Source organism: Anser brachyrhynchus (genome assembly GCF_964034855.1).
Source record: "Anser brachyrhynchus genome assembly, chromosome: Z".
Lineage (NCBI taxonomy): Eukaryota > Metazoa > Chordata > Aves > Anseriformes > Anatidae > Anser > Anser brachyrhynchus.
Genome location: NC_137697.1, coordinates 78,268,938 through 78,296,574, shown reverse-complemented (window position 1 = coordinate 78,296,574; position 27,637 = coordinate 78,268,938). Strand labels below are relative to the sequence as shown.

General features: G+C 43.1%; 1 protein-coding gene across 4 annotated transcripts in view; it reads left to right on the top strand.

The window, feature by feature from the left end:
- Positions 1 to 7,134: 7,134 nt before the first annotated feature.
- Positions 7,135 to 27,637, top strand: part of MCTP1 (multiple C2 and transmembrane domain containing 1) — a gene marked incomplete at its 3' end in the record, with an annotated part of 270,851 nt that continues 250,348 nt past the window's right edge. Inside the window, exon 1 of one of the 4 annotated variants that reach the window (XM_080572687.1) lies at positions 7,135 to 7,770. In XM_080572687.1, coding sequence (XP_080428813.1) covers positions 7,261 to 7,770 — 510 coding nt within the window. In that variant the 5' untranslated portion in view covers positions 7,135 to 7,260. The remainder of the gene's footprint in view (positions 7,771 to 27,637) is intronic. The other 3 variants (XM_080572688.1, XM_080572689.1, XM_080572690.1) reach the window with 3 other exon arrangements.

The window sequence follows — 27,637 nt, the reverse complement described above, 5'->3', positions numbered from 1 at the left end:
TAGTTATAAGAAAAAGACTGAATTTACAGACAACCCAGGCACTAAAACTCTCAGTAAAAATTAAGAATCAAGCATTTTTTAACTTCACACCAAATATCTTTCTATGTCCTTAGACAAGAAAACAGCTTAAAAAATATGACCCAGAGGAAAACTCAGGCAGCTGTATACAGCCAGATTTATAGTTTGCACAAGCAGTATAACACAGCTACTAAACTCAATCTTGCTCCAAGAAGTTCAAGATATGTCAACAACAGTAGAAATACAGAGAACATTTTTTTTAGAACAAAGGTCTTGCAAATGAAGGGCAAAAATATGTGGAATACTAATTGCTGTGTTAGGAAACACTGGATAGCCTCGAAGAAGTAGTAAGGTAACTTGGGGAAAAAAAATAATGAAGAAAACCAAAACAGTAATTAAACATTTGATGAAATATGGAGCAGGAAGTTAGATAGTTAGGTAGACAAGGAAAGTGCAGGGCAAGTATACTGTCAGATCATAATGTGCTCAGACTGAAATGCAATAAAGAAAAACACATAAGAAGGCTAGGACAGATGCGTGCTTAAGATTGATGCAATTGTGTCTCAAACTGGTACTCCAAAAGTCCAACAGTCATGAAGTATTGCTAATTACTTAAAATGCACTGCTTGACTAGGCTTATGTAAAGCATAACATAAGACCCAACAAAAAGATCTGGTGACTGGAACACAAAGTATTTACATTCTGTGCCAGAAATCACTGAGGTCTCTGGAGGAATTCATTGAGGAAAAGACAATCTGTAAAATAGATGTAAGTTATATGTTCAAAACCAGTGATAGTATGAGTTTATATAGATTTCCCTTATTAACAATAATTTGATAATAGAAGGGAATTAAATAAACTATTTGTATGAGAAACTATAGTGAAAGGAACTTGACATTTTGGTGACTGAAATAACAGAAAAAGGCAGTATGATTCATATAATATATATATATACACACGTATTTATGTGTAAGCTCCAAATGATTTTTCAGTCAGCCTTCTTCTTTTCCATTCCTCCTAATGCTGGTGTTACAGGATGGAGGAGGACACGGAGGAGACAACATGAGTCTTCCACAACCCCTGCTTTCAAATGGGCTTGTAATTGCTCATTGAGTTGCAGAACCACAGTGACATTTCAGGTATTGAGAAGCAGTTCTAAATCTGAGTAATATTAACCTTGGGGAAAAAAAAAATAGAACAACAACAACAACAAGAACAACAACAAAAAACACGAATCTTGTGTCCTCTCAAGATATTGAGAGGTTACAAAACACGAAGGCTGTTTGGAGGGGAGATGGCTTTAAGCAGAGTTGACCTGCAAATAAGTAAAAAAAAAAAAGAGAGAAAAATAATCATTATACTCTCTGAAGCTGTCCAAAAGTAGTTGATGTAGGTGATGTGTGTTGACTGTAAAGACCAGTAAATTTTGAGGGTGTTGTGGTATTTGGAATGTTAATTTATGAGCATGGGAGTGTTCCCCATATAACTAGACAGGGTTAACAGGCAACATCTGGAAGAACAAACAGGAATTGAAGAAAGGGCTAACCACTGGTGATGCTTCAGCAGAGACTTGACAGCTGTCAAGAACTACTGCCAGGAAAGGTTCACTCTGAAAATATGAGATGCTTAACATTCACATGAACCTACAGAGATGCTTTCTCGACCAGCAAAATGCAGTAAAAGTACAGAAAAATGAAAAAGAATAAAACTGTTATAAGAAGATTTAAAAGGCACCACGTTAAGGCTAAGGAACCAGGCAGGCTCTGAAGGATGAGATGCTTAGCAACAGGAGAAGCTGTAACAGGATGAATATAGAGGGTATCTGCCATATTAAAACTGATTTTTTTTTTAAATTTTATTTTGTTTCTAATGCTAAAATAAATGTTTTCTGGTTCTAATAAAGAAGCCTGAACATCATACCTGCAGAGAAACAGAAGCTATGGAGACACAGGTCCCAGCCTAAGGGAGAATTGTGCAATTTCACTGAGGGCTAGGAAAAGCCTAAAAGCATCCCTCTTAAAAAGTGCTCTCAGAGAGACTGGGAAGGGCAAGGAGCTGAACCACTAACCCTTGCTGGTGCTGAAGGCGCACTAGAACCTGTACTAAAGAAAATATTGAGGAGAACTTGAAAAGTGTCTGTGTTTGCCCATTGCTCTAGCAGATAATGAAGTTGGAATTTTGTGATGAGAAAAAACTCTTGGATCAATCAGCAAAGACAACTTTAACTGTCAGTATGACTATTATTTGTCAGTCCTAAGCACTGATGAGTTTCACTATACAGGAATAAAAAAATGAGGCTGGAGCTGAGATGCATCACAGAACAAGAAAGAAAAATTGATGAACACATTCTGTTGTGCAAAAATACTTGTCATGCAAGCAAATAAAGATAAGTAGTGGAAGAGGCCAAATAGCTAACCTGATACCACCAATTACTGAAGATCCTACAAGCTTTTTAAGTATATGTATAATGTATACAATATACTTTTAAAAAATATTATATTATTATCTATATATATTTGTTCATATTACAAAAACAGCACAGGTACAGTATGGAGCAGGCAGGTAGTAGATGGTACTTTGAAAAGCTAGTATTAAATGTAGACATGCTTGTTAATATTTGCACACGTTAACTGGAGAAAACCTGAAGTTGCCAGCCAACAAATATAGAATAAAATTGGGGCTGCATAAAACTTCTAAATTAACATTACAATTTAACACTAGCACTAATACAATTTGGTACTAACAGTAATTACCAAAAAGTGAGCCAGAACTCACTAAAAAAAGAGTTTTGTATTCAGTGGTGGAGACTTGAAGGGGAAAAAGCCTGCTAACAGCAGAGAGATTGCTCTGCTCAGTCCTATAGGAGGGGTGACATGCTTCTACCCGTTTGCAAGGCCATCTTGTTGGACCTCTCTCTGCGGTGGGATCTCCCTCCCAGACAGGTATACGGTCTGACCACAAGGCTGGGAGTGCTGTGCATGCTTTACGGTGCAGCACTGTGGCTTTGCACCAACCTGTGCCTCTGCCCTGCCTTCCCTGGCCACACAGGTTGTTGGAGGAACCCTGTCAAGTGTAAACAGCAGTGATTAAAGAAATGGCTAAGTAACGTTAGCAGAAGGCCGGCAAGCAGTATTATTGAAATATTAGAGACAAAAATACATATGGAAGGAATGGAAATCAATCTCCAGTACATTGACTCAGCTTCTCGTAACATCCTATAATACTCACAGTACTTTGCTAATATAGAAAACATTTCGAAGCTTGCAATGCCATACAGTAATGGCTGAACCTGTATTTTAATTGCTACACCCAAAAAACTCAATAGCTGGTTAAAAATATTCAAAACTGCAGTAAGGAGATGAAAAATTTTCCAGATCTTAGCTGTGATTGGCTTTGTGAGATGCTATGTTATGTCAAATTAGAAGAGCCATATGTAGTAGGAGCATACTTGTATAAAATCCAGGAAGAAATGTACTCTTTACTGTGTATTCTTGGGTGAAGAGAGGACTTGTAGTACTGCCTATAGCTAAGGTTGCCTGAAGTTTCAAATTATATCACATGGTTTCAATGTTTTTCTTTAAATTTTATTTATTTGTTTTAATTTCAAAACCTTTCTTTTGGCTACAACTTTCGTAGAGGATTTTTGCCTCATGCTGAATCCCAATCAGAAAGTTTCAGGTAAAAATACTTTCAGCCATGGCCTAAAATGAGTAAAACAATGTCGTTGCCTGCATAATACAAAAGGTCTTACAACAAGTTGTAGAGAAATTTAAATGACTACTGTTTGTCAGATATCACAGATATCACATGGCAAGACCTGAAATATGCCAGTGGGTTGCATGTGTCCCAATGTTACTGTGAGAGAAAAACAAACAGTAAGAAACTTTCAAAGCTGTACTTAAGAAATGCATTATAGAAAAAAGCTTTGTCGTTTAAAATATCACTTAGATGAAAAAAGGAGACACAAATTCATAATAATTCACAGAGGAAACGTAAAGAAGATGACTGAATGGCAGCACTGAGCATGTGCAAATGAGGTTAAAATGCAGTTCCAGGCTGAGAAAGACCAAGATCGTGTTCAGCCTTTGGGCCTAAGGCCATCTCCAGTCAAATATTGCCTCCGTAGCTGTCTTGTGTATATTTCACAATACGACCACCTTTGCTGCATTTTAGATTCCGAATAATGGGAGAAAAGAGGCTGTTTCAAAAGTAGGAGTTAACTGAGAACTTAGGTATATTTCCAAATGTAAATACTTATGGGTAATGACATGAATATCAGAATCTACAGGGTAACAATTTATTTTTCTAAGAAATAACCAAAAAAAAAAAAAAACAGAGAGAGAGATGTTTATTTAATCTAAACCAGTGGAGAGATATTGGTTTTGGAGCCAGTCATTAGAAGTGTTAGAAAATAGATTCTATAAAAATCACAGTGGTTAGCATTGAGTGCTACATTTGTTTTATCAGTTTAAATTAAACTGATTAGCGTAATGACATACATAGAGAGAGCAAATACAGTTCTGAGAAGATTGTAGTCACTTTCCTCACAAAATGTTCTTCCCTTTTTGACATTTCTAATTGATACGTTGCGAAGAAGAAAAAAAAAAAAGAAAAAAAAAAAAGAAATCTCTACTATGAATCTCCTCAGTTTCAGAAACTCCATATTTGAAATACCAGATCTCTCTTTTGTGTGTGTGTGTTTTGTTTTAGCTTATGGAACATCGTTGCAATGGGGTGTAAATAAATGTTTTTAGATCCCTTTTTTATTTCCAGAGCTAATAAAGGCTTATTTGTTCATTTGGAAAAGTGTCATTCCTGGCTGTTACAGGTGTTACATCCATATTCTTTTTAAATGTTGAGATTTCCATCTGAATGTTGCTTGATGTCTTGCTGTGATCTTTCTGCCAGGTTCAGATTCAACTTTAATAAATGAATGTGGCTCAGAGAATTCAGTGTGCAGAATGACTCATTTTATTATAGAACTGTTTATGGTGACTTGATTTGAATTAATGCTAGAATAATCCCACTCTGCCTGTTACAGTGCTGCCATATACTGCCTCCTGGTCCCAGATCCACTTCGCCCCCAGGAAAATGAGCATTTCTGCAACTAAACAGCCTAAGCTACTCTGACCTTTTCCTGTTATACGCAAATCCACTCTCTGGTTGGACAAAATGGACGTGACTTCGACAGATTTGGAAACTGTGACATAATGACACAATTTTAACGTTAGGAGAGATAATGCTGGGTCTGGTGGCAGCCAAATCAAGAGGCTTGCCTGCACAGTATTTGGGACCACCCAGTGCAGAGGTTGTAGCCATGCAGCAAGAGCTGGACTGCAAATGCCAGGCTGCTGCACAGCGCCTTGTGCCCATTTCTCCTTCCAGCCAGTGACTTCCAGGCAACGTCGTGCTTACCAGATCAGCTGATGTAGAAATAATGATTACACAAGTAACAAACTTCCCATATTTCCTGTATTTGAGACAGTTTGATCACCGGTGAAAAAGAGTGCCATTTAAAGGCATATTAAGCTGAGGCTGTTTCAGTATTTTGGTGAAAAAGCAGTTATTTTAAACAAAATGTTGTATTCTTTCTATAGCTATTGTCTTTCTGAAAAGAATATTTATTTTTCCATGCCTTCACAGAAATTACAATCTATTTGAAAACCTGCTTATTTTACAGCTGCTTCACTCTAATGTGAAAATACAAAGAGTAAAAGACAAGGCAGATAGAAGTATTCAAATGCTTCTCTAAATAGGCACATTTTCCCTCCCCAAACATAGGTACAGAACCAAATTTATCTTTACTTTTACTTGATTCCTGCTTTTTAGGCCAATCCTTCTTTTCCCAGGAAAGTAAGCCACACAACGAGGTTCCATTTCAGCACGTTTCTGTGTGGTACCTACAACATCAGACAGATATTGCACACTAAGTTCCAAAGGCCAAGAAAACATCTGTTTTCTCCTGTTTCTGTTTGGCAAAAGTCATATTGTCAAATGCCTGGCTGCAACCTTCTTTGGGAAAGCTGAATCAGAATACAGTTGCCCTAATCACCAGCTGGTATGCCGAAGTGACTTAGATTGAAATACAACCCAAAATCCAGACAAAGGTATGGCTCACTTTATGCAATAAATATTTATTTACTTCAATTTGTTTTGAAATCTTCCCGCTGCTGTTACTTTAATTAAAACAAGAAACTTCAGACAGCATTCAGCATCCAAAATGGAGTGATGGAGCCACTGGTCTGGCGCACTGTGCTGAGGAAACAGACGATATAATTATTTACAACTGTCTTCTTTTTTAGAAAAAGCGTAAGTCAAGATAATTTTTTTTTTTCCTGCTGCATACTTACAGGAAACAGTGAGGCTGAGCTATAAATCCTCGTGTACAGCTGCAGAAGGGCAGATGTGCCTTGAGACACCTTCGGTGGCAAACGCAGCGCTTTCTGTGGCACCCACTGTGCCGGCAGGAGCAATTTTAGGCACACCTTTCCCCACCATCGCACCCACAAAGCGACTCCGGCACGCGGCCGGCCTGCACCCTGCCACCTCTCGGGGAAGGTGGGTGCCCTGTGCCCCCTCCCCAAAAATCGCCCTGGTGGGTGGGCACCTCCCCGCAGCACTGCCCGTGGGAACCCCTCTCCCAGACGTGCTTTTTATTTTTATTATTTTTATTTTTATTTTTATTTTTATTTTTATTTTTATTTTTATTTTTATTTTTTCCCCCTTCTCCTCCCCCACCACAGTCTAGATAAAGACGCCGCTGCTTGTTTTTATTTTTTATTTATTTTTTTATTTCTCCCGCTCCCGGGAGCTGCCTGCGGGTAAAATGCAGCATCACGGCGCTGCCGGGCAGAGCACGCTGCCCTCCGCGCGGCTGTGCTCAACGCAAAAATACACACACACACACACATATATATATATATTTATATAAAAAGAAAAGAAAAATCGGCGTGGAGGGGGGGGGGGGGGTGGCAGGCTAAGCCCACTGTGTCCCCGCAGCATATATAGGCGAGCCCGGCGGTAACTTTGGCTGCCTCCTGCCTTCGCTGCGGGGCCGTCGGTGGCTGTTGGTGGCAGTGTTGGTGGTGGCCGTGTTGGTGGTGCTGGCAGTGGTGGCAGGAGCAGCAGCAGCGGCAGCAGCAGCAGCAGCAGCAGCAGGCGGCGCCGCTCCGTCCCGGCCCGCCGGGGGCTGAGGGCGCCGGGCCGGCCGGGCTGTGCCGCCGGGGCCGCCGCCGGAGGACGATGGAGCCGGGCAAGGAGGGTAAGCCCGGCGAGGCCGAGCCGGCCGCGTCCTTCCAGGCCCGGCTGTGGAGGAACCTGCAGCTGGGGGGCAAGCGCCGCACTGCGGAGCCCCCGGCCCCGCCGAGCGCCAAGGGGGAGCCGGCGGCCGCGGGGCGCTGGGGGGGCCTCAGGCGCCGGCGGCAGGCGCTGGACCGCGTCTTCTCGTCCTCACAGCCCAACCTGTGCTGCTCGGCCGCCGAGCCCCCCGAGCAGGGCGGCGAGGCCGGCTCCGCCCTGCGCCGCCCGCCCGAGCAGCGGCTGCCCCCCGGCAAGGCCCCGCCGGCCGCCCGCTCGACCCCCGCCGCCCCCTCCGCCCGGCCGGGGGGCGACCAGGGGCCGGGGGGCGGCCCCGAGCCGTGCCGGCGTCCCGGGGCGCACCTGTCCCACCAGAAGAGCTCCTCGCTGCCCAGCACCGCCTGCCTGGAGCAGCTGCTGCAGGGCTCGCCCTCCGCCGGCACCGGGAACCAGGCGGTGAGTCCCTCGGGTGCGGCACGGCGGGGGGCGCCGGGACCCCTGGCACTGAGGGGGGGACTGGGGTGGGTGGCGGGGTCGGGGCGCGGGGGGGGACAGGGCTGCACCAGGGCTGCCCTCCTCCCCTGTCCCCTGCTTCCTCTGCCGGTCACTTTCTATTTCCCCCCCCCCCCCCCCCCCCCGAGTCAGCCCAAATTCCGTGTCTCGGCAGTGCGAGAGGGACGTGGAGCTTGTAGAAGGGTCCAGCACGGAGCGACGAAGGTGATTAAGGGATTGGAGCATCTGTCCTGTGAGGAAAGACAGGCCTGTTTAGCCTAGAGGGGACCGCGGGGGGAATCTTACCAAACCCTACAAACGCGTGAGGGGACAGTGTAAAGAGGATGGGGCCAAACTCTCATCAGTGGTGGCCAGTGGTAGGGCGAGGGGTAATAGGTATAAATTGAACCACAGGGGCTTTCGTCGCCATGTGAGGAGGAAGAACTCTTTGGTGCGGGTGACAGAGCTCTGGGACAGGCTGCCCAGAGAGGTTGTGGGGTCTCCTTTGGAGGTACTCAACACCCGCCTGCATGCCACCCTGTGTGACGGGCTCCTGCTGGGCAGGGGGTTGCACCAGATGATCTCTGGAGGTCCCTTCCAACCTTGGCCATTCTGTGGTTCAGCAGCCCCGCTGGCACACACCTAATAAATGACAGTAATTAGCCTACCCGTGCGCTGCCGCCGCTGCACGCCAGTGGCACAGAGTCCCCTCAGTGCCCAGGGAGGGGCAGCAGCTCCAGTGGGTGTCACGTTGGGGTGAGGTGACGGACCCAACGTTGGTAGGACTGCAACAAACCTGCCTCCAGGCCTGCCGTCTGTCCTGTCCTGCCGCCGATCTGTCCGTCCCCTCAACGCCCAAACCCCAAAACACTGTGGGCTGTCGGCGTGGCATCGGCCTGACCGCGCTGGCGAGGCGGGCATTGCTCCTCAGCAGCCCTTACATTTCTGACCGCGCTCACAAAAGTGTATGGCACGTTTCAAGCTGACGTCTTTGGGTTTGGGTTGCGGGAATTACGGGAGTTTTACTCTTCTGGGTATTACAGGGCATTTTAAAGGCTACCACGCCTAGCAGTTAATAAATATGAAAAGCGTCTTTACTTTTTTTTCAGTGCTGTTACGCTGTTGCATTCAGCAAAGAAACAGACCGTTTATTTACAAAACATGTCAATTGTTATTTACTTGCAATGGAATCACTCTCATTTTGAGCAAGGTACAGTCACAACATTTGGAAAGAAGGCTGCTAATCCAAACAAAGTGGTACCCAAGCTTTCCAACAGTTGTCTTTAATGAGCAGGATTATGGCCAATTTCTCCAGGCAATTTCTAGCATTAACTCGGGCTGTGCCTGCATACCAAAACTGCTGTTTTTGATGTTAAGTAAAGCTTTTCGTGTCCCTGGCTTGTTGGTGGAGCTTAGAGCCGCTGATCGTGATGTTTATTCCGAAGAGATGATTTGAAGCAGCTGTTTTGTGGTCCTGTACTCAGCACGTCCTCTGTCCTTCTCATCGCTGGAGGTAGAGTCTCACTCAGGTTATTTAACCTGGTTTAATGCACCATCTTCATTGGGCTATAGAATGGGAGGGGGAACACAAAATATAAAGCGCTGCTGGATGCTCTCCATTGGTGTCTGGTACTCCTCAGAGGTCTGTGCGCAGCAAGTAACGAATTCTGTGGCCGTCTCGGGTTTCCAGTTCAGTGTATTTCAGGAGTCAGGTCTCGTATGCTTCTGTGCTGTACTCACAGTTCAGTAAGGTTCCTGCCCAACTTTGGTCTTGGCTGATGAAATCAATACTAATAAAGTTCTGTATGATTTAAGTATCTTATTTCATCAGCAATCGGGTGAGAAAATGCCGCATTCAAATTAAATTAATTGAATATCCACAATGATCCAGAAATTGAACAGTTGTGATCCTCAGTGTGAAGCAGGCAGCAGCATTTCCTTGCATCTGTTTTCCAGTCAAATCTTGAATAAATTTTAAATCAAGTTTTAAATCTAGCAGTATCTTAGTGTTTTTTTTTTTTTTTTTTCCTTTCTAAGTATTTTTAACATAGTCATATGGAAAGGCAGTATTTTGAAGAATGGAATTAAATGAGGCTCCTTCAGGCTTTGTACATGTTTATTCTGTTGATTTTCTTTTCTTCAGTAACTACGTACTAGATATTTTGAGAAAGGAAAATGCTTCCTCGATGGGGGAAAATACTGCAGCTGTAATCAGTGAAAAGGATCATGAGTTAGTGTGGTGAATGGGAAGGCTTGCATTTTAGGTTGCATTACTGTGTGCAGATTTAATCTTGGGATTGTACTTCTTGGCACAGTCACACCATTTAAAAATAATTTGATCTAAGTACAAAGTCTAAACGCTGCGCTATAGTGAGATCACAGTGAACATGGACAATATAGCAAATTCTTTGCTTTCTTGGCATTGGATGAAGTTTCCTTTTCAGTGAATGGGACTAGCACTGTGCTTCACGAAGACGGACTCTCAAGCATGGAGTCTTCAGCAAAGAACCATTACAGTTGAGCACTGAATCCTGACCTGGTTCTCCTCGGAAGACTGAGCGCCTCTCAAAGCTGCCCTTGGATTGCTTTGGGGAGAGGTGGATGCTACAACCACTCTGCAGGAAACTCAGGTTTCTTTCACAGGGTAGGCAGAATGTAAATGCTGTTTACTAGGACCAAGAAATAAATCTGCGCGTGCTAAAACATCATCGTTCTTCCAGCTTGAGAAGGCTGTGTGGCACGTTTGCTTGGCCAAACCTTTCCTGAACCTGGACGTGGCATCCGTCCTCCTTCACCCATCTGGGAGATGCACACCTGAGGGAGCCGCAGGTGGTGGCGGCTCTGTGGAGGTTTCATGGGCAGGAGATGCCAGCAGCCCTCAGGGGGCTCTGCAGCTCCACAGGGGCTTTGGACGTGCCCAGCACTGCCTGTGCCAGCATGGCTTTTCTCCTGACTGTGCACAGAGCTGCATGCCACCTGCAGCTTGTCGTAATCAGATAGCGAAAAAACCCAGGGGGGTGGAAATACCACCATTTCTGAATGTTTGCAGTCAGAAGAAAGCCGCAAGTGTTTCGTCATCCTGATCAGAGAACACGGGTGTGGGCAAGTGTCACCTCGAATCAGCAGTGAATGTCAGCGGCATTCCCAGCTGGAAGAGTTCCCTGGCCTCGGCTGTGAGAAGTGCTGTGTGCTGCTTCCCCGGCAGGTTTGCGGGATAGTGACCTGGGAGTCACAGGTTGATCCATGAAACTGAAGGGGCGTGCGGCTTCCCTCTCTGCCCGTCTAAGGAGATGAGGGAGGGCTGCAGGGTGCCTGCAGTGGAGGGGAGGGGGCAAGGCTGGGACTGCAGCCCTGCCTCTGGATGCGTAGCCATAGGAAAGCAAGCTTCATTAGTTCTGCTGCACGCAGAACCATTTGTTTAATTAAGATGGCATCCTTCAGACTCGCAGTTATAGGACTTAAGGGCCAAAAAATGGTTGTTAAGTTATATAATGCAGCATAGTGCAAGGGAGAGATGAGGCAGTGAGGAAAAAACCTGGAGGGATGTTTCCAGACAGCCCGTCTGTCTAACTCTCTGTAATATATAGATAGTTAGTAACAAAGTTGGTGTAAGAGGGGGAACTTGGCGGCACCTGGGAGGGAACTGCAGAAATGGGAGGCCATAGTGTAGGGTCAGGTGAAGGAAGGTTGCACATTCAGGTTAAGAAGCACGGCGTTGTGCTGAGGTGTCTGGAAGATGAAAACAGAAGCGGTGGTTACATAGAAATAGGAGCAGAGATGACTGAGGGGGCCTGAAGAGAGCAGAACTCCGAACTGGGTGTGGAAGGGGATGCAGGGCCAGCGAAAAGCTGAGAGGCAGTGCTTCTCTCTGCCAGGATACATCTACACCTGGCAGAGCGCCACTGGGGTCAATGCAGTTACATTAGCAAAACTCTTGCCTTGTTGGGTCTAGTTTGTGTATCTTACAGGTCATCTTCCTGTAATTGATCCAGCCAGGGAAGGTGAAAGAACAAAGCAGAAGGTAAAGGCAAAAGACGTCGGTGAAAATCTGCACAGATAATGCTACACAAGAATCTTAATTGCTACTTTGGATTTCTAGGGAAGGAGGGTGACGAGGAAAACCAAACACTTATGATGTGCAAGGGTTACATTTTTCTGAGATAATGCTCATACAAAAGAAGACGAGTTGGAGACGGTTCATTTGCACAGATATTTAGAGCATGATTTGAGGGTGACAGTCTTCTGAGAATAAAAGGGCAAAATTCTGGGCAACAGGAAAAAGCTTTCTTTTGGGAACCTGGCCACCGACACGTAGGGAAGCAGTAGATGAGTGAATTTTAAAGCTGGGCCAGAAGAGCCTTGAGCTCATTAATAGAGATTAAATAAAAGTAGAAATAGCAAGCAGCGAGAAAAAGTTGTTGCTAAAGTTCATTTCTTTCTTAAGAAAGGCTGTTGCTGTTTCTCCGGGCTGTTTGCTCCTCCAGGAGTTTAACTACATATCCAGTTCTACCAAGGGATGTTGTGCATTGCCCTGTTTCCTCGTTGTATTGATTTCTGGTAAACTGTTTACCTCCCAGTGACTGGAGATGCACAAGTCTGTTTTATGTTGTGTTGGACTCTGACCCGTCTGTTAACTTGCAGTATGTTAATACAATGCGTGTATATTGCTAACATGAAAATCAAGCGATAGCACAACAGAATTGTATTTAATTATATCCTCTGCTTAATTAACTGAAGATTCTCTCCAGAGTTTTCAAAGTGAACTGCATCTTTTCTCAAAGTTGGCCAGTTAGCATTTCTTCTCATGTAAAGTACTTAGGACAGGTATTTTAAAGTGATCTAGTAGCAGCTGTAGATTTACTGTTCATCTGTGACCTCGTTCAAGGTTTAGTTTCTCTCTTTTTTTGCTTTTTTTTTCCTGCCCTGTTTTTACTGGTTGTATGTAAAGCGCTCTATGATAAAATAATGGCATTGAGAATAATGGATGGATGGTACATAGGAATTGCAACAGCCATTACACTAAAGGAACCCCCAAAATACTAATTTTCTCCCCAGTGACTCTGCTGTAAGGTAGTAACTTTTGCTGTAGGATTAGTAACTACTTTAACTGGATTTCAGATGAGTGTCAAAGCTCTGCTACTTCAGTGTATTTCATAAATTATTTAAAGACGTTGAACTTGCTACATATGAAAAGCCAAACACCTAAATTCAGCCATATTACTAAACTTTTGCTCAAGAAATGCTGAAAAGTGTTTTTTTCTCTTCTGTGGTGCTGGACACAGAAAATTATTAGACAGCAATAAGACTTACCATCGGTTGCTGTATTGATGCAAAGAGAAACACTTTTTAGTGTTTTAGAAAACACGACTAAAGCAGTTTTAGAGCCGCCAGCACGTCATTCACATTCCTTATCTGTAGGTAGTTCTAATTTAACTGTTTTGTTGTGATGTGGTGCTAACATATTAATAGACCTAAGCGTCATCTTTATTTTTTGTCTTGGATGAATTGCTGGTCTTTGGCAAGATGACAGAGGACTCTGCATTGATCTGAAGACTGAGGTTTGGCCTTTCCTCTCTTGTTTTGTTATCGATCCTAGATCTTTCTGATTGTAAGTGTTATCTTCTAGGGAATTTTAAGAAGGTAGCTATAATGTAAACCTGAAGCTGTAAGTTTAAATGAGAAAAGAAATTGAAAAAAAAAAGTTTTCTCCGTACCTTGTAAAACAGGGAAAGATCCCTCAACCTTCACCTGTAGACTTAATATATTTAATATATAAATTAAATCATGTTTAATTCAGTATGGAGCGTTCTTTAGAGTTGGTGTCTGTGCATGGAAGTAGCAGTGCACAGTCCATGTATTTCTGTACGGGTGAAATGATGACAAACCACACCAAGCGCACAGAAAAAGCCACCTGGAATCAGTGGGTCCTCCACATGGGCCAGTCCAGGCACTCAACTTGGAATTTGTCTATGGCCCATCGATAAAGCCTGTTTGTTACCAGGTGATGTAATATTTTGAAATTATCAACGTTAAGACTGTACAATTCTGTTACTGTAGCTGAAGGATTTTTTCCTAATATTCATTAATTCTTTGTATTATTCAGCATCCTTTTGTTTTAGAAGTTATTAAATTTGTTGTACTATGAAGTAACTTCCCATGGATCTCAACTCTGGGTCTTGAAAGAACAGAACAAAAAAATGACAGACCTTATTAAAAAACCTAACTCCTGTGGCAATACCTTTGGTTCAGCTTTCTGAAACAAACAAAAACTTGTCAACTACTTTAACGTGCTCTAATGCTTCCCTCTGTGTCTTTGTCATAAAGCTACTTGGAGAAATTGGATGTCTTTGAAGAAAAGAGTTTTTAAGCTTTATCAAGAGAAAATAGCTTTTACTCTTTATCATGTTTTATTCTTTACCAAGAGTAAAACCAATATTTTTATTTTATTTATATTGGACGTCAAAGATATCAGATTATTAACTAACAGGTTAATAATTAAAATGTTTTTCTAATGTGTAGAAGTGGGACTACCCAACCTAACTAATGCAATATGATTTTCAACTTGTTTTAGAAAATAAATACGTAAATTAGACTAAATATACTTAATGTTTCCTTTAGTTTCCCTGAAGGATGACTGAGGATCTTCTAGTGTCAACAAGTTCTTCCGTGGATGCTCATATTTGTTGCCAGTCATTAGCACTGGTAGCAAACAGCCTGGTGATTACTTGGCATCTTATCTTTAGAAATGAGAGTATATGTTTAGAGCTTTTTTTTTTTATTATTATTATTATTTTTCCATTAAGACCAGTTCTTGCTCTGGTGCCTTTAAGGCTCGGTGTCACTGATGCTAAAAGCAGAGTTTGCTGTGTTGTTGGATGTGGTTCAGTGTTTGTGTCCCTCTTGCTGCAGCAGGGGAAGCCTTTAGCTGCTAAGCCGGGCCGCAGGCCTTACAGCTTGGTGCCAGGCAGTGGCTGCCGAGCTCTTAATCAACTGATTTTTTTTTTTTTTTATTGTGTACCAGTGTCTTTTACCCTGGGAAATACAGGCTAACTAACACAAGAGAAGAGCGGGAGATCATGTGTAAATATTGCCACAGAGAGATCCCGTTGCAATGGTTCAGATCCCTAGTGAAGTTTTTCTGACCTGCACACGCGGATTAAAAGAGCATTGTGGTTTTCTCTGGGAGCCGTTAATCCAATGTCAGTCCTGTCAGGAATAGTACATTTGGTGGTCTTGAGACGGGTAAAAAGACAGAAATCTCGACTGTTAAACTTTGGGATTCTGTTGTCGCAAGACCACATACTTCTTTCCCAGATAGCAGAGAAATTCTGGAATAGGTGACAGGCTTTTACCAATTGTTGTGAAGTGGATTTATTATCTACTTACCCTTCTTCTGGTACTAATCCCCAGCTCCTCCTTTACTGAGATAAATATTACTTGCTTACAGACCTTGCAAAGACGAATAGCTCATCTCTCCAGGACCATGCCATTTTTCCCAGAAATGGGGAAAAAAAAAAAAATCAAAACATAGGTTTGAATTAATGGCATGCTTTTATGAAAGTGTGTTTTTTCACCAATACAATGCATGGCATGAATGCTGGACATTGTTGAGGCTGGGTTATGGCATAGCAGAACACACATCCAGAGGTTTTGCTGCCAATAGGAAGGGAGCTTTGACTGCTAGGACAGATTTGGATGGGCTTTCAAAACCTCCCTGGACTGTCTCTTCATTTTGATACTGGGAAGTGCAGAACTCTGTGAGTGGTGTTTACTCCATCCTTCAGCTTATATCCTCTGTAATGCTTGGCTATTCTTACTTGCAAGTTCTTATTTTTTAAAAAATACATTTTTTTAGGTGAAACGCTCTCTATTTTTCCCACTTTAGCATTACCTTTGTCGTATTAAGATCACAAGTTGCTGTAAGAAATCCTGAACCAAGGTTCGTTACCTCTGAATGAAATCTTGTTTTTCAAACTTTGCTCAATTATGCGTAAATCTTGTTCTTTAAATCCTCGTCGTTTTCCTTTATCCTTCCTCTGCTCATTTGAAAGGGCAGAGAAGAAGCAAATTTCTGTCCAGAGAAGCAAAGCAAATTCAGTCACTTGTTTGACTGCTCTTAACTACTGGCACTGTCACAATACCTCACAAAACTGAGCATCAAACAGCTTTTGTAATGCTGCAGTGCTCAAACTTTGCTCTCCTCTCTGTCCTATTCTGGGCAAGTTCTTCACCGGTTTCTCAAGAAAAATCTCGTTCAGGAATGAGTCATGAAATGTGATATCAGGTGCTTTTTTGGAGAAAGGCTGAGTGCTGTTTACATAAGGTAGTTGGCTTGAGTCCGAACGCCAGGCGTGCCATGGGTAGGATGCCACTTGGCTTTGTTGTGTTTGGTCTGTGGCATTTGCTTCTGCTGTGCTTGTGAGCAGGTGACCACGTTGGTCAAAGACAAATAATCCCGTGAAGGCTTGCAGACACCTGAACAAACCAGAATTAATGCACCTCATGTATATGTGTTTTGCAGTGAAGCTATACAGTACCTTGAAATTAATGAATATCCTTAATATGTTCCCACCTTGTGCAAGCTGTTCCGTTTTGTGTCCTTCGTGTAAGAGATGTCTGTACCCATGAGATGCCTATTTGCTTCTTCACCTGTGTTATTAATTCAGCAGCTAGGCTGCCCTGTAGCTAGTGATAAATATTTTATGGAGGTAGATTTTAGAAAAATACCAGCATCTTCCGAGTGTTGTAGAGGGGAGACAACACAGACATTTTCTTGTAGCTTGCGTTTCGTTAAGGTAACTGGTGCCATAGTTTATGTAGTAAGAGAAGAAAAGCTATAGTTGACACTTTGATTGGTGACTGCGACCAGGTTCTCTTTCTAAGCCTTTCCTACCCAGTGCTGGAGTGCACTAACGAGGAAATGCTGAAATGAATTTTGTCTGGGCTGGCTTTCTGTTTGCTGGCAGACCTGGTGCATGGGAGAGACGCTGAGACCTTTTCCAGAAACTAATTCTCACCCAGCTTGGACAGGACTTCATTTTCAGCCTGCAGCAGAGCTCCTATGCTCCATCAGAAAACATAACTGCCTTCCAGGGTCTCTGGGATTCCCTTTTACCCCCAAACCTTCAAAACTCCAATCTTTGTCTAAGCGTTGTCTCAAAACGTTTGTCTGATTCTGTCTGGCAAATGGCTCTGAGCTCTTGGAGAGTGGGGTCCAAAAGCTTCCCAGCAGGAGGAAGCAAACGCTGACTTCCTAATGTTGTACCTGCTGGGCGAGGAATGATTATCAAATGAAACTTCTTGCCCAGCAGAGAGAGCCTGTGAAGATCTAGAAGGCTGGATGAAAGGTAGAAAGAATTGTCAAGCTCTGTGAACTGAAGGTGAGAAATGGGGCTTTGGCCTTTCATTTTAGGGATGTCCTTATCCCCTTACAGCTAAAGGCTTACTGCCCTCTTTGGCACAGACTTTTATATTCTGTTAGAGTTGTAATTGCATTTTTAAATTTTGAACATTATTGATGGTGGTTTTGATTTTCTGGTTTACTGTAGTTGATCTAACATTAATATAAAAACTATTCTAATCTCAATGTCATAAGAACTGGCTTTTGCAACTTGGTTTTATGCCACATTTTTAGGGTAGTAACAGTACTGCCTCTGGGAATCAGCCAGAGTCCAGGAAATGTGATGGAATAAACGCATGTGCATAGTGTACTCTGATACATTAAAAACAAACAAATAAAAAATCTGCAGATTAAAAAAAAACACTCACTGGGTTACAAGAATTGGGAATTTTAATCTTTGTCATGTTTATAAGATTTGTATCTAAGATTCAGCTAGGAAATGTAGTTCAATATGTAGGGTAACAGTTAATCTCTTGCAATTGCAGTGCTAAGATTGATGTTGCAATCTTTTCTGAGCGCCAGTACCAAATAACGGTAGAAACACTCTAATCATCTCTGCAGTGGAGATACATATTTCTGAAATGATCTACAGAATTTTCCATTTAAACTTGTGTCTGCACAGTTTGGTGGGTTTTGTTCTGCGTAGTGTTTTTCTTGTGTTTTTGTTTTCTCCTTTCACCTCCCAGCTGCAGCATGCGGATGCTTTGGTGGCCTGCCCTTCGGACTAGCAGCGTGGTGGGTGGCTGAGTGGTTGTGTGGAGAAGACACTTTGGGTGTGAGGCTGCAGCAATATCAGGGCATATTAGCACATTCCACGTAGAATCCCAGATGACGTGTTCAGTAACTTCCCTGTTTACAGGTACTTCCTTACGTTAATCAACACTAGAAAATGAAGTAAGAATCATCCATAAAATTCTGAAGCGATGGAAAAAGAAATGTTTGGAGTATCATGAAACATGCTGCGCTGTTTTTCCCAGTATAACCTTTTCTAGCACCATCTCAACATGCAAAGCACAGCTTTGTTTTCATTACAAAATTTTTTTCCTGTTGCTTTCTACTTTTCCCTAACTCGTAAATTTGAGAAAACTCTGTTCCTTTCCCGTGAGTGTAGAATGCTAGGGAAAAAAATATCAACAATAATAAATTCACAGGGGGAGAGCTGTTTAGGGCCATTCGAGGTGTCCCCCCACCCCCAGAGGGTGTAGTGGAGGACAGCGTCTGAAGCCCTGTTGAACAGCCTCAGACGTTCAGAAGCCGAACGTTAACTGCAGCTGTACAGCTTTCTGCTCTTTCTGCTGGTGCTCTGTCGTGCTGTTCCTCCAGACAAACATTAACTTCAGGCCTATCTGTAGCAACGTCTTGAATAATACGAGCTGTAGTTAGTCATGTATTGCCAGAAGCCTCTGTCAGTTGCAGAGTGGCAGGCTCATACTGAGTTTATTTGATCTTTTTGGCTAGTATTTTTAAATATGCCTGTTGTGGCAGGTAGACCTGCCATACTCTAGGTAAACTATTTAAAAAAAAAAAGCGAAAGCATACAGAAGCATGCTTAGCAATTGTTCCAGCTTGTGCTTACACGTTTGTTTTGCTGCGGTGGTGAGCACAGGTGGGTACATCTTATTATTTACAAACTTCACTGCTTAGAAAGGTAGCACCAGTACTGCCACTCACAGGGACCGGCCAGTGCAGCCTTATCGCACCATCTGTGCTGAAATTCAGCAACTTCTGACAAAATCCAGGTGCCAGCTACTTCGATTAGCGGCGGAGAAGAAACTGTGAGCAGTGCACAAAGTCCTCCCCCCGTTAGAAATGTCTGGAAGCACCTGGAAGGGAAGGACCTGCAGTGACCCGTCCAGAGCAGCCGGCGGAGGGGCTGGGGGATTTGGCAGTGTGTGAGCGGAGAGGTGAGGAGGGTGACGGGGAGGGGGAGGACCGAGATGCAGGGCCAAGATTTCTGCGCAGCAGTGTGTTTCGCTCGACTTCTGTGCAACAGAGGTGGCAAAAGAACAAAGGGTGTTGACATCACTTAGCTGCAATTAATTGTGGGTTGTCATTATACATGCGGAGATCTTAACACACGTATTTCCTTGACAGCTGCACTGGAGAATCCATAGCATGTGATACCCAGTAGGAACGGACCGTAGACCGATAGACAAAACATTGTGAAATGGAGCGGTTATTCAAGACAAAGCTACTCAAAATCTTTGCGAGTCCCTTCCTAAGGAAAAAGGCTGTCTGTCAGCCTCTTCCTCTGCCACTCCATCTGTTTTCAGCAAAGAGGAATGATTTATTCCTCGTGGTTTATCGTGGTGTGATTGTTGTGATGCGTGTTGCTTTTGTTGGCGTTGAGGTAGCTGGCGAGTGATGGAGGAAAAAAAAGGGATGGGCTCGCACAGGTAGGAGGAGGGTGAGTACCATCCCTAGGGTGCCGGGGGAGATGGCCAGTCGCGGACGGATGCTTTGGTCTGCAAGATTGCTGCCAGCTGTTGTTGGGAAATTTGTTTTCAGCAGCACAGGTTTCATTTGGTTTCAGATTTGGTGAAAACAGTGCGCATCTGAGCCACGGAGGAGGGGGGAAGCAGGTGAGGTGTAGGGGAGCGCACAGGGATGTGCACAGAAGGTTTTGTGTTCGGCACCAGTGCCCTCTGCTCCGCTCCCACACCTGTGCCTTTCCATCGGTGTCCTAGTCTGTGCAGAAGGTTTGCACGCTAAAGCTGGAAGCAAAATGAAGTCCCCTGCCGGATTTCAAATTTAGCCATTACCATCTGAATGGAATTGCAATGACGATGCAGTGCTGTAATGCATTAACAGCTCAGCTCCTCCGTCTGTCTCCTTGTTGTATCCCTGCTACTAACGTTCAGCGTCACAGGCTGTGGGTTTCCCCGTGTGCCCTGCCGTACGTTTGCTTGGCGGGGCAGATCTGCAGTCTCAATTATGAAATGTGTGTAGACCGCGTTTGCATGAGGGCATGGTGGCAGGTGGCGTGGTGGTGCCAGGCTGCAGAAGGGCCGCACTGGTGCATCACCACCGAGTTATTTGGGTATGGCCTTCGGAAGTCACCAGGCTGTTCCCTCTCGCCGCCAGGATCCACCCGCAGGCACCGTGTCCTTTGCAAGGCGCCTGGAAAGGAGCGAGGAGAGGTTTTCTGTCACTGCAGCAGCCTAGGGCATCCTGGCCGGGGCAGGCGTCATTTGATTTTGTGAGTCTGTTGGGGAATGGAGTGGCTCTCAGCTGTACCTGCTGCGTAATGAGGTCGATATTTCAGCACTTTGAGGTTTGGCAGGAAAACAAGGCTAGCATCTTTTGTCAACTGACTTTGTTAGGAGCAGGGCGATCTGTGACCCACAAGTTTATTTTTAAAATGCGGAAAGGTTTGTTATCATGTTGCTGAGCATGAGGCTGAGGTATTAGAGGCTTTCGGAGTATGGCTGCCGGACATTATACTTTTCCTCATTACTCAAAGAGAGGACGGAAATCTGAGAAGGCAGCAATGTAAGCACACTTTTTTTTTAAACAAAAAGTAATTGAAAAGTGAGTTATTTTTGGCTAGTCCAACATGAAGTTTTATATGCTGTCTTCATTCTGAAGCATGTCAGAAGGGAGAATTTTACCTATCTTGTGAAAATTGTGCAAAATACTTAATTTGTCTTGTGAATATATGGTTGTACGGTGCACATGCTAGTCACCATGTAGATGTCCCTGCACACAAGAAGCAGTAACTACTGCACGGCTAGAATATTAATTTTCACAGAATCCGGGATTACTGCTTCATTCTCATTAACACATTCTACTTATTTCTCCCAATTTGTTGCTCACTGGCAAGGTTATTGGATGTGAAACGCCAGGTAGAGGAATTATTTGTTGCATCACACAGCGTAATGGAAATCCTAGGTTGTGCCTCCTGCGCACTGCACAGATGGGAACCTGCACTCGTGCTTCATGGTTTGTCTTAAATTTGATTTTTAAAGAGTGGGGAAAAATGCAAAAGCACTGATGACAATTGCAAGCAAATGGCTCTGTTTCAGTTGTTTTGCAAGACTGAGGGCTTCTGGTGTTTGCGGTATTTCCGCATAAGAAAAGGAAGCAATCTGATGAAGTCCTCCTTTTAGGCTGTCAGAGGAACTGCTGTCCTAAATAGAGCTAAGTGTCAACAGAGCTGCGACTCGCAGCCCCCCGTGCTTTATTCTGCTTAGGCCAAGGGAAAAGCCCTGTCATTCACTCTGAGCGGGACTCCACTGCTTGTTGTAACTCGTAGGAGAAGAATAAACGCGCGCTCATTATTTATTCAGTTATTTATTTATTTCTTCTGTATCAGAAAGGGCCAACCCGCTGTAACTAACGCTTGCGTTTTATTTGTGCTGCTTGATTGCCGATAATGGAAAAAATGCCTCGAGGCCTAAGATGCATTAAAGTGTCACTTCGTTCAAGATGACGCTGCAGCATCCCAAAGAAATAATTGAACAAAGTTACACACTTCTTTTTTTTTCTCCATGCATGGAAGTCATGCATCAGTTCATGAGCCATGTCTAGACGAAGTGCTAGGAAATGTGAAAGGCAAGATTATTACTGCACTAGCCACTAAAAAAACACATGATGAGGAGTAATCTTTTGTGCTTCTTTTTGGCAGATGTCTAATAATGTTTCCTGCAGTGCAGCTGTCCTTACTGTAGAGGCCGGCCAGTCCAACTACTGCCTTAACAACTTGCAGCTAGATGCTGTATCATCTCAGCTACTGGTGCCCGGATGACAATCTGTTTCATACTGGCAAACGTGAGAAAATAAACAGACAAACCCCAGCCTTATATCTCCTCTCACCCTTGCTAAAACCCCAACAGCTTTCTCTCGTCTAGAGGCTTATCATTTATAATGTCTTATACCAAGAGGATAAAGGGAGAAAGGTATTTTTTGTGACCCAAAATTGGTGTTTTCTCATTGGACCATTCTGTGTAGAATATTCGTATTTCAGAGATTGACTTTTCTTCACAGGTCTCTTGCATTTGAATTGATATCAATTTAAGAATAGAGCTGTGTGTTCATCTGTGCTGATCTAGCAGTATTTTTCTTAAATAACTTCTGATACTTTTCAGTGATATCCTCCTAGAGACTTCTGTCCTTTCAAAATGCCACGAGAAAGAGATTGACATGTAAGAAATGGCCCAATGCTCTCCAAGTCAAGCAGCTTTCCTGCCCACAGAGGAGCTTTCCAGACCAATCACTTTCAAAACATGGAGCGTGCTTGCTGAATGAGCTAGTAATGACAGCATGAGATTAATGTGCTCTGCTTGTAAACACGAGGTTGTGCAGCATTTTGGGAAAAAATCTTTGTGCATCCTGAGATACACGATTTGAACAGTAATAACATAACTGTTTTGTCAAGAATGTATTTTGACATTTTTGAAATTGACGTTTGAAAGAAAATACTCATGTGTATTCTGGCTGGTTCATTTACAGGAGAGAAATTTTCTGACAATTGGCATTTCAGTGTCTTGGTAGATCAGTAGGTACAATTAAAAAGCCTTTCTCAGAAGAGCACAATTTCAGTTCTACCCTTCAAACAGAAATGATCCATTTTTTGTATTACTACTGCCAAAGGGTGGTAAGGCACAAATGTGTAGTGGAATGAAAGTTTTTGTCCAGAGAAGTTGTCACAGCAGTCACAGGCAAACAGCAGAGGAGGACAGTGAGACAGTTAAAAGCAGAAGAATAAACAGCCATCAGCTACTCTATTCTGCAACTTCTGTTTCTAAGGAAGCTACTTAGAAACCAGCATGTGATATCTTATGTAAAACTATGATTAATTTGTTTCCTTGCCTGTCATTGAATGGGTGGAAAATATGCCAGACTTTTCGCTCAGAATGGGAAGGATACATCTTACCTACTGTTAAAATGATGATGAACTTGTTGGTATGTTCAAGGAAACCGGATTTTAATTTGGAGGAAAGCTGTTTTTTTTTTTTTTCTCCAAGGTGCCTGTTTTTCAACACTGGATTGTATAAAAGTGGTCTTCAACCAACAGCGTGCCGGATCCATCTCTGGGCTCAGGATATATTAATTCGTTACGCTTTCGCATCTCCTTGCAGGTCCTGGATGCTTTCTCTAAGACCCATTTTTTGCCAGCAGTGTGAGTTAATCAATTTCAGCTGCTGCAAAATGAATCAGTTTCACTTAGTGACCACAAAATTGCTTGATCTAATGGGGGGGAAGAAAACCAGCCTTGAGAGAGATTGAGAGGGATCTCAGATGACCTCAGTCTGATGGTTAGGGCATTGAGGTGGGTGGCACTGGGCGTTTCTAAATCACAGCTCCCAGTTAGGCACAACAGGATTTATTCAAACTCATCTCAGCAACGTTGTAAGATGGTTCTGCTGCTGCGATATTGTATGTAGAGTGGGCATGTTGCCACCCTCTGGTTGCTTCCTCTGTGGCCCCGAAGGGGAGGTGCACACCGAGCATTCCTGCCCCATGGCTTTGCTCGGGGGGCTCTGGGTGAGGAGATGCTTTCTGTACAAGTAATGCCAGATTCAGGCAAGGGCCATGATTCGCAGCAGCTCTGTGGTGTGACGTCTCTGGAAGGTGTTGCTAGCAGAAATTAAAATGTGGACATGCACCTGTGTTTGGCTGGCATTTCACCAGAGATGCTGAGAGTCTTGGTGGTTCTGTCAGTCCTGTATATAAGTTCCTCCAAACTGAGCTGTGTGTCTCATGAAATTTCTTCAGTGATAGGTTTTAAGACATGACCTTGAGTGAAAAGGCTGTCAAGAATATTATATGATAAATGGGAGAATATATATATATATTTTTTTCCTTTGGTTCAGTTGAGAATATTGCAGAAGGACTTGTGACACAAAGAGAAAGATCTGGTGGGACTATCAATACCATCAAATTCCAGAATCCATAACGCTCCAGTATAACAAAAGTGTAAGTGCCTGTAGAGAGATGTGTGAGATGCACAGGTCACACCTGGTTTACACTGCCCCCTCACACAGGGATTTGCTTAGCCCTTGTCATCTTTTGTTTGTGTCAGGAATTTGAAATGACCCCATCCTATGAAAGAAAGACTTTCAAATACTTGACATCTGCAATCTTTCCTCAACTATTTCTCCTCACTTTTTGTGCTAAATAGCAATAAAAAACCCTTGTATTTCTGACCCAATTCTAACAGGGTTTATTTTTGTAGTCTGCAGTGTTGCATGCATTGCCTTTAGTATCCTATCAGTTGCTTCTAAATAACTGTAGTCTGTTTTGGTGTGCTGCCCTGACATTAGTATCTGACATTTTCGATATAGTTTTTGTCATGCTGTCAATATTCCGCTAAACCAAAGGAGTCTGCATAGTTAACCATGTGTATTTTGGGAAAAAGGAGAACTTGGGAGTGTTAAAATTGAGGGCATAACATTTTTATGCATAAAATGCTGTGAATTATTCGTAAAAATTAAACAACCTTTATCTCCCTTGTAATCTAGCAGCAGCATTAGCATGTGTTCAGGCAATACACAAAGTTTATTCCAGAGCCTTTCCAGCCAGGAGCCTCCATGCCTTTGATAACCTGGGATCCCTCTTGCTCCTGAGCACTAATATTCTGTTGTTCAGTCTCACTGATTCTCTTTCCTTGCCCCTCTTCTCCACCCACGTGTGTTGGATTTTGTTTGTGTTCAGTAGGATTTGTCATCCTCTGCTTGTACTTTCTGAGTTGGTGCACATTACTTCAAGTGTGGGCTATCTGAATGAAAATATGGTAAGTGGTTCAAATGTTCACTTATATTTGATACTTGCTTAATATACACGATTAATATTTTTAGCATTCTCCTCACCTCGTGTTTTACACCTGCTGAGGGGAGGGGAAAAAAAAGGGAGGAAAGGTTGTGTTGACAGAGAAATGTTCTGTCCCCTGTCGTCCTAGATGGTGAGACATGGAAATTGCAGACCTCCACTTTCAGAATGGCCTTGTCCTGCAGCTGCTGTGCACCTGGAGATTCACTTCGGGTAAAAAACGCCTCCCGGTCTGCAGCTGTACAGAGACTTGATTTAGACTGAGTTCTCTGTGCTTCTTTCTTTTCCTCCTTGAGTGGTTGATCTGGACAGAAGAAACACAGATGAAATGGAGCAATATCATTTTAGCAGGCAATTGAAGAAAAACTAATTAGCATTTTAATTGTTTTGAATTTTAAGTGGCTTCTGCTTATTCACCACGGGTTGAAGAACTCCCTTCTATGCCTGACCTGATTATATTAATTACTATTCTTAGTGTAGACTGCTTCTGTTACTTGGAGTTAATTTTTGTGTAAGGTTAGATGCTCATCTGGTGTCAACGGGTATACCTCTGTGAAATACAAGGCAGATAATTGGTGCACACCCGCTCAGGATTTGGCCCAGGTTTGGTGTAATTTGGTCGTGCTCTCAGGGCATGGGTACCGTAAGCAGGGCTGATGCCTTTAATTCTGCAAGTCAGGAGTTACTACCCGAGGAGTCCCTTTGCAGCAGGCATTTAAACTCATTAAACGTGTCTTGGTTTGACTGCAGAGTTCTCCAGGGACAGATGGGCCCGCTGCATGCATGTCGGGAAGCATTGCGGTCTGAGCAGCCCCGGGGAATGTCTCTGCCTGATATGACTGGGGACCTAAAAAGAGCGTGGGTGCTGGAGTCAGAGGCATGCTCCTGTGCAGGAAGAGATCAAAGACAGTGCGAGTAAACATGAACCTGTCACCTGGGAATTGGGAAGGTGGATGCTAATACTTCTCTAATCGGTTCTGTCTATTTTCTTTTTTTCCCTAAGGCATGCTTAATATAGACTTAAGCAAGTTGAGAATTGTTTTTGGGGAGATTTTGGTTCAGTTGATTCATTTTTTTGTGTGGGATACTTAAATTTTTAGGAGCCTACAAAAAAAGTAAATGGAGACCATGCTGAAAGAAAACTTTGCAGGAAATATCTGTCTTACCGTTTCAATATTGGTTTACAAGACAGGTGAAAGAATCTTTGTTTCATTTGTATGTGAAGTTGTGTATGTTACACAAAATAAGGTGTTTTTATTTGTTTTACAACATCACTGAAGTGCTGTATTAAGAGTTGATGCGTAGGTGTGATAGCAGATGCATACATAACCAATTAGTATTCAAAGCTATCGTATAATTAGTCACAGGCTTCTCCATGCATGCTTATTCCTATGTTAATGATAGAGACTTGTCCACTTCATTTACTCAAAATTAAAATGTGTTCATTCAAAAAGAAAAAAGATATACACCATCCAACTTTCAAAAATGTCATTATCACTTTTACAGTGAAAAGTGAGATCTAATTTGTAAAATTCCCCATAAACATGGGTAATTCTTGATAACTGTTCTTATAGATTTGATTAAGTTGTGATACATGTGATAGTTATTTTAATTTTTCCTTAGTGCATATTATCTAGAAGGTGATGTTTTAAGTAACAAATCCAATACAGTTTAACCTTTGCCATCAAATGAACCTTGTGCTGTCATGGACGAGTAGTTTTCTTTTCTAAAGTATTTTGCTGAAGGCAACCTGTTTAACTTGTCATTTTAACGTGTTTTGGCTTGGTGTTTGTAAAAGGTTGATGTCTGTAATAAACCTTACATTTTCTTCCCTTCTGCAGCACTGGAAGTAGCACTTCCTTGTGGAAGGTTGTACATTTGGTTGAAGCATTTTTTTTTTCCTTTAATTATCCAGTTTCTCAAAGTTTTACATGTTTTTTGTATTAAATTTTATTGGAGAAAACGTTGCTATTTGCATTATTTAGACTGAGATTGCTTCTGTTACCTATTTCTGTTTTGTTTTTTGTGTGTGTGTGTGTGTAGAACATAGTATTTTGCAGCACCAGTCAGCTTCTGGCAGAAAAACAGTAAAAGACCCCTGAGTTTGTTGATTTATTGTTATTTCGAGAGTTGGTTAGGGTGCCTCAGAAAACCCGTCTTCATGGCCTTGTAATGCCTGAGGCCGCTGCCAGTAGCGTGCAGCCCCACTGGTGCCCTGTAGTGCCCATTTCACGATGTTTGGTGGGATTTTCTGTGGATGAGGATGCATCCACGGCGATGTTGCTTGTCACTTTGGAGTGCCAGAAGTGCGTGTGCGTAGGCTCAGGTGAGCAAGGAGGGCTCCTTTTCTGCTCCTGTTTTTGTTTTTTTGTTTTTTGTTTTTCTCTCCTGCTCACCTCCCTCCGTGCCTGTGCTTTGTTCCCTCTGTGCTGAGGTCCTCTTCATGGTGCTGGGGGGGTTCCTTGTCTGGTGAGTCCGAGGTAGAGGGGGAGATGGATTCAAGGAGATCTCCATCACCTGCACGTTTTCTTAGAGGCACTCTTGCACCCTTGGCAGGCAGAATTTGGCCTGAAGAAACAGCCCTTATGTCTGTTGCTGCTGTTTAATTTTACCAGGGGAAAAGATCGCTCTGTTCTTGGTAAGAATTTGTGCTGCTGGTAA